The 7,078-nt window shown below is 49.6% G+C and overlaps 1 protein-coding gene across 1 annotated transcript in view; it reads left to right on the top strand.

The window, feature by feature from the left end:
• Window positions 1–4,400, top strand: part of LACBIDRAFT_326644 (uncharacterized protein) — a gene marked incomplete at both ends in the record, with an annotated part of 5,182 nt that extends 782 nt beyond the window's left edge. The window contains 18 exons of the mRNA XM_001880498.1: window positions 263–283; window positions 312–338; window positions 519–606; window positions 787–902; window positions 992–1,100; window positions 1,242–1,270; window positions 1,326–1,380; window positions 1,502–1,562; window positions 1,710–1,878; window positions 1,928–2,089; window positions 2,138–2,266; window positions 2,317–2,388; window positions 2,445–2,660; window positions 2,828–2,890; window positions 2,947–3,066; window positions 3,119–3,175; window positions 3,228–3,296; window positions 3,347–4,400. Coding sequence (XP_001880533.1) covers window positions 263–283; window positions 312–338; window positions 519–606; window positions 787–902; window positions 992–1,100; window positions 1,242–1,270; window positions 1,326–1,380; window positions 1,502–1,562; window positions 1,710–1,878; window positions 1,928–2,089; window positions 2,138–2,266; window positions 2,317–2,388; window positions 2,445–2,660; window positions 2,828–2,890; window positions 2,947–3,066; window positions 3,119–3,175; window positions 3,228–3,296; window positions 3,347–4,400 — 2,617 coding nt within the window. The remainder of the gene's footprint in view (window positions 1–262; window positions 284–311; window positions 339–518; window positions 607–786; window positions 903–991; window positions 1,101–1,241; window positions 1,271–1,325; window positions 1,381–1,501; window positions 1,563–1,709; window positions 1,879–1,927; window positions 2,090–2,137; window positions 2,267–2,316; window positions 2,389–2,444; window positions 2,661–2,827; window positions 2,891–2,946; window positions 3,067–3,118; window positions 3,176–3,227; window positions 3,297–3,346) is intronic.
• Between the last annotated feature and the right edge of the window lie 2,678 nt (window positions 4,401–7,078).

Here is a 7,078-nt window from a genome sequence, read left to right as displayed (position 1 = left end):
CTCACCTCTTCCCTCACTCCCCCCCCCTCCGGCGACGCCTCTCTATTTGGCTTCAGGATCCTTTCTGGTTTCGTCCAACATGAGTACCGAGTCATTTCGCTTTCTTCGGGTTTACTCTAGCGCACCTGGACTTGACTCATTGTCGTCCTTGTTGCGAAGGCCTTGACTCATTGTCGGCCTTTCATTCTGGCGGTTTGACTCCTTGTCGCTGCTATTCTCTCAAACGGCCCGATGGAAGACCATGCTCATTGTTTTCTAACAGATCGGATGCTCTTTCACTATTGTCAGTCCTTTCCTGCCCGCCCTTCTAGCTCGTTATTCCGCCGCCTCTTTCAAACGTGAGTACTTCGAATGGTTTACTTAGTCTCCCTTTTGGCGCACATGGATTTGACTCTTTGTCGTCCTTGTTGCAAAGGCTTTGACTCCTTGTCGGCCTTTCTTTCTGGCAGTTTGACTCTTTGTCGCCGCTATTCTTTCAAAGGGCCGGGTTGAAGTCAATGCTAATTGTTTGGAAACAGATCGGTGTTCCTATGCTATCCCATTCTATCATGTCAGGCCAATGCTTGCCCCCCGTTCACGCGCCTTATTCCACCGCCTCTTACAAACGTAAGTACTTTGATTGGCTTACTTTGTCTCCCTTCTGGCGCACATGGACTTGACTCTTTGTTGTCCTTGTTGTGAAGGCTTTGACTCCTTGTCGGCCTTTCTTTCTGGCGGTTTGACTCTTTGTCGCCGCTATTCTCTCAAAGGGCCGGGTTGAATTCAATGCTAATTGTTTTCACACAGATCGGAGGCAGTTCTCGCGCTAATCTTTCAGACCAATGCTGCCCGCCGTTTGAGCTGGTTATTCCGGGACCTCTATCGCTTGCGCACACTCCGATCCACCTTTTTGATCACAACAAGTACGAAACCTGCTGACTTTGCCCTCGCAAACATGAGAGGTAATCTGGCCCCATTTCATTAACCCCGCTTGTCTCACCTGGAAGTGTAGTGCTCTGGATACCCCTGGCAGTAATGCGATAGTCAACACCGCAGCCCTTCAAGTCGCTGCTTGCGGTAGCCAATCCAGGAAAACGCTTCCCTCTATTGTCAATCTCACCGTCAACGGCCAACCTAGTGCTACGGAAGCTCGCCTGGCATTGCTATCGTCAACCCTGCACCCACTCATGTGGCTGGCCGTCGAATTCGACGCAACAATAGCCCAGACGCTATGCAGCGATTTGTTCCTTGGCCTTGTTTAGGCACCTACGTCTCTCTCTCTTTTGGCAGGGTAAGTTGGCCTCGATAACCTACCTAGATGCGCTCATCGGATATATCTATCTCAGAACCCGAATGCCAATGCCTAGTTTAAGGTATCAGCTAAGTTCTTCACTATGGCTAGTCAGTTATACATATCCGTCGTGCAAGCTATTGAGTATGTCCGATCCGCCCAATTATTGCTGAGAGCTGACCCCGAGATTAGGGACTTGCGTCTCGTCATTACAATGTATTCCAACTGTAGCCACTGATGGAGCGCAACATTCACCCTGACACGCCTAACATGCAACAACATTTCCCTTCGGGTTAGCTTGGTTTTGTCCTCACGTAAGTAAAAAGATGAATATATATTAGAAATTCAGTCTACGCCTCTCTGACCTTTCCCATTCAGAAAAAAGCCCTTGAATTTTGAACCAAAAAGCCAATACCAACCGTAACAACTGTAATGTCAGAACCTCGTCAACTTCGCTCTCGTAAGCCTGTTGTCGTTCCACCCCCCGTGGTGGGTAGAGGCAATGCTTCCACCAAGGTTAGAGACTCCTCTGCCACCGTTTGCCACGTCGTTAAAATATTATTGCAGAAGGGAGCAGTGAAGGCGGCACAAAGCACACAAAACGATAGGTATGGTCTTACCCTTGGTAGCGAAAACTTTCACCTCAACATATTTCAGTGTGACAGATGCTGAGACTGGCGGCGATGTCGTCGGGAAGACTGCACCAACTCAGGCCACAGGCCTTCATACCCGAGTCAGGAAGGTCACTGATGCTGTAGTCAACACCACCGTCGACGATGCTCCTACACCGGCTGCTGCTCAACCTAGTCGGGCCAAAAAGTAGGTTTGCCACTCAAGGGTAACCAACGAACTAATGTTTTGTTGCAGAAATAAAGCCAAGCCTGTAAAGAAGAATCTACCGAGTCAGTCGGACCCCAAAAACTCGGAGGCTGTAGTCAACACCGCCGTCGACGACGCCCCTACTCCGGCACGTTCCAGGCCTAGTCGGGCCAAAAAGTATGTGTTTGCCTCTAAAGGGAAATCAACAAAGTAATGTTTGGGTGCAGAAACAAGTCCAAGGCAGAAACAAAAATTCTACCAAGTGATTCTGAACCCGAAAAGTCTGCGGACAACATCAGGTGAGGTCTCGTTAGCGATTCATCCGGGGTGGGGCGAGTCTGATCGTGAACTTTAGGATCATGGACAACCAAGATGGGAACGACGCCAATCAGTTGCTGGATTCCGATCAACTGAAGGGGATCGTTGACGACGGAAAAAACCCCTTCGTCGACAATGACTCCACTGATGCGGTCCCTGGAGGGAGTGGTGCGGCGTCTGGGACTGGGACCAACTCGGCTCTGGTCAAGCTCAGTCTGAAAAAGTCATTCTGCATGTATGGCCTCAAGCAAGTGTGCGTATCTCTCTCTCCCTTTCTCAGGGCTCTCCGTTTGACTCTTTGTCACGGCGAGTCCTCACCGGAGTGAAATTTGACTCCTTGTCGTTTCACTCGGGTGTCACCAGCGTTAACTCCTTGTTCGCTGCTTCTGCTCCGTCAATATCTCTCTAACGACTATATAGGGTGGAGAAGATTGCTGATCCAGACGCAACACCTACGCAGGAACTTATATCCCACGCCAATCGGTTGGTTCCCTATACTTTGACATTAATCGGGTGTACGACTGACTGTAACGTCACAGAGTCATAGACAATCTGACCGTAGCGGCTGAAGACGTGTTCTTTAACAGAGATCCGAAGATCCAGCAATCTTATCTGGAGAACTCCATGCCTGCACGCCGCGCTGACAGTATGGGGGGCAAGTGAGTGCTCATGCGGTTCTCTGTTGAAGACGATATTGATATTCTGCATCAGGGGGTTGTCTGGTTCGATTGGCTTCGGCCTGCCGTTGTCCGTCCAGGCCACATTGACGTGAGCCGTTGTTTATAACAAATTTTCCTCTCTTGCTTACCATGCCTTGTAGTTCTGCATCTGTCAGAGTTTCTCCCCCAATGGAGGGCACGTTTTCAATCAAGTCAACTCTCATTCCGACGTACGTATCTTGATTCATTAGAGTAAGGGTGGTTTTTGACTACGCTACAGAAATGATTCGTCTGGTATCTTTCCCTCTTCACCCATTCCTGGCCCCACTCAGGCTGAGCCTCGTTCCCGTGGCCTATACACGTTACAGAACAGGCCCGACGTACCCTCGCTCCTTCTTGTTGATCCTACATTGGCCTATCGTGAACCCAAGACCCCTGACCCGGCGTCCAGTGATGACGAATTCGATTCGACGATGCCATCAGATGATAAGATGCCCCTCCCTCCGCCGTCATCTCTTCCGCATCCAGTTACGGTTTACTTCTGCCGTATTGGCAGAGTCATGGAAGGGATGGGTTATATCGGACATCGATCGAGAATTCGGCTAGCCACCGATGCTCACCCTGCCCACCAGTATACCAAGTATACTTGCTGGCACAATCGGGCGAGTGAACGATGGGAGGCTCTCCCCGAAGGCTACACCACCGATCCCCCTCCTGCGACGAACCGTCTTGGCGAGGTGGAGGTATGGTGGGAGGAAGCGGAGATATTGGCAAGGCATCGGGCTAAACGCTTGGCGGCAAAGAAAGCACAGTCTAGTGCACAACCAGAGTCAGGGGGCGAAGCTGAGTCAGGCGACGATCCAGAGTTGGGTGATGAAGCAGGGTCAGGCGACGAAGCAGAGACGGGCGACGATGGACACGAAACAGACGCAGAGCACGAAGCAGAAGGGGGCCAGGAGGCAGACGCAGAGCACGAAGCAGAAGGGGGCCAGGAGGCAGAGTCAAGCCATCGGAGACGCCAACCTGCCCACATCATCCATGGCAATCAACTTCCTCAGGCACAGTGCATACCAGACGACGAACCAGACTCAGAGGCCGACTTACAGATTGACCACCAACGTCCTGGGTACAGGACAGAGTCTACATTGACGCCCAGTGACTATAGTGAGTCCACGAAGGCAAAATTGAAGCAACGTGAACATGCTCAAAAGAATCGGGGACCTGGACACGACGAGATGAACACTGAGGAGGAGGAGGCTGATGACGAAAGGATAATGAAGGAAGCCGATGAACAGGATGACCGTCGTCGAATCAAGAGCCAGGGCATTCAGTAGATACACTATGGAACCATAACAATAGAAATTGACAATTGTCCCAATAAGTCATAGGGCTACCCCAATGGGCCCAATTACAAAAGACATTATGATACTATACATTGGCCCAACAACATGACAATATGTATATTTGATTGTTGGGCCCAACGACGGTGCCACAGTCCAAGCTAAGGGTTTATAGATTGGCCACATGGCTTAAATGGGGGTAATTTTGGCCGTTGATATATGATGGTATTAAGGTACCATTGATAGTTGGGCCCAATGAAGGGAAATCGTTAAGGGAGATGGTTGGGCCCAATGGCCCAATTATTAAGCTACGGTTGATGGTTGGGCCTAATGTAAGGTATTTGTTAAGGGAACAGGTTGGGCCCAATGGTAAAATTTCAATGCTATGGCTTGTAAGTTGGGCCCATGCCATGATATAGGCTATAGTTCATAGGTTAGCCCAATGATTATTTGAATTTTGCGGGTGTGGGCTTTGGTCTGGTAAACCCGCAGGTCTGCTCCTGTTCCATTGGACCCACGGCCGCACAATTGTGCAATTACACCCGCGGGTTGGCTATTGTGCAGTTACCCCCATGGGGTAGCTCATGTTCCGTTACCCCTGCAGGTTGCCATGCGGGCCAGATCATGTTCCGTTACCCCCGCAGATCAACAATTGATCCATTACACCCTCGGGCTGGCTGTTGTTCATTACCCCCACAGGGCAGCTCTTGTTCCGTTAGCCCTGTGGGTCGCCACACAGGCCAGATTATGTTCCGTTACCCCACGGGTCGACAATAGGTCCATTACACCCACAGTATCTTATTCCGTTACACCCACGATGTCCAGCTCTTGTTCCCTTAGACCTGCGGAACCTTCTTCCGTTTGGCCCGCGGGTTTCCAATTACAGCCATGGACCATTTGTGGCTCCCCCGTGGGTCTCTGATTACACCCATGGATTACCTGCTGCTTGTTACACCTGTGGCCACCCATGGACCACCTGCTGCTCCTTGACCAATTGGCCCTCTTCCATCAGCCCCCCACCCATGGGCCACGTTTGCAGCTGGCCTGCAAAATGGACCAACAATTGTGCCTTTACATTCACAGACCGTTATTCCGTTACACCCGTGGACCAGCAATAGTGCCATTACATCCACGGATGAGCTCTTGTTCCATTACACCCATGGGCTGTGCTCTCATCCGCAGACCTGCTCTTGTTCTGTTACCCCCGCGGACCAACAATTCTTTTATCCGTGGACCGACGGATTACCTACCACTCCGTTACATCTGCGGACACCCACGGACCACCTGCTGGTCCTTAAACAATAGGCCCTCTTCCATCAGCCCCCCACCCGTGGGCCACGTTTGCAGCTGGCCTGCAAAATGGACCAACAATTGTGCCTTTACATTCACAGACCATTATTCTGTTACACCCGTGGACCAGCAATTGTGCTGTTTCATCCACGGACGAGCACTTGTTCCATTACACCCATGGGCTGCGCTCTCATCTGCGGACCTGCTCTTGTTCTGTTACCCCCGCGGACCAGCAATTCTTTTATCTGTGGACCGACGGATTACCTACCACTCCGTTTCTGCAGACACCCATTGTTGCTGTTGGACCCATGGGCCAACAGGTCTTCTGTGGCACCCATGGGCCACACCATTTGTTAAGCCCATTGGTCCATTACATCCGCGGGCCACCAGCTAGAGCTCCACGGACGTGAACATCTGGATTTGTATTTAACATGCTGAATGTCATTGCCCCGAAAATGTGGCTGAAAGAATGTCCGGATTTGTGATTAACTTGGTGAACATCACTCATCCGAAAATGCGGCCGAAAAAACATCCGGATTTGTATTAGTGCAACAATGTCCGAAGTTTCAGATGTAATTTTGACATGGACCAGACAATCCCCCTTGGAATGCTCTGAAGTCCGAAATTTTTTATATTACTTCCATCCGGATATAATAATCCCCATAGACTGCACCAATGTCCGAAATTTTGGATGTAATTTTGACAGGGGCCAGACAACCCCCATGGAATGCTCCAATGTCTGAAATTTATACTTCAAGTACCTGAAAATGCAGTCACAAAAACATCCGGATTTGTATTTAACATGCTGAATGTCATTACCCCTAAAATGTGGCTGAAAAAATGTCCGGAGTTGTAGTTGACTTGGTCAATTCACTGCTCCGAAAAGCGGCCGAAAAGAACATCTGGATTTGTATTTAACATGCTGAATGTCATTGCCCCGAAAATGTGGCTGAAAGAATGTCCGGATTTGTGATTAACTTGGTGAACATCACTCATCCGAAAATGCGGCCGAAAAAACATCCGGATTTGTATTAGTGCAACAATGTCCGAAGTTTCAGATGTAATTTTGACATGGACCAGACAATCCCCCTTGGAATGCTCTGAAGTCCGAAATTTTTTATATTACTTCCATCCGGATATAATAATCCCCATAGACTGCACCAATGTCCGAAATTTTGGATGTAATTTTGACAGGGGCCAGACAACCCCCATGGAATGCTCCAATGTCTGAAATTTATACTTCAAGTACCTGAAAATGCAGTCACAAAAACATCCGGATTTGTATTTAACATGCTGAATGTCATTACCCCTAAAATGTGGCTGAAAAAATGTCCGGAGTTGTAGTTGACTTGGTCAATGTCACTGCTCCGAAAATGCGGCCG

Source organism: Laccaria bicolor, genomic scaffold, assembly GCF_000143565.1.
Source record: "Laccaria bicolor S238N-H82 LACBIscaffold_10 genomic scaffold, whole genome shotgun sequence".
NCBI classification, from domain to species: Eukaryota; Fungi; Basidiomycota; class Agaricomycetes; order Agaricales; family Hydnangiaceae; genus Laccaria; species Laccaria bicolor.
Note: the sequence above shows the minus strand (reverse complement) of the source record. Positions and strands in the feature narration are given on the sequence as shown.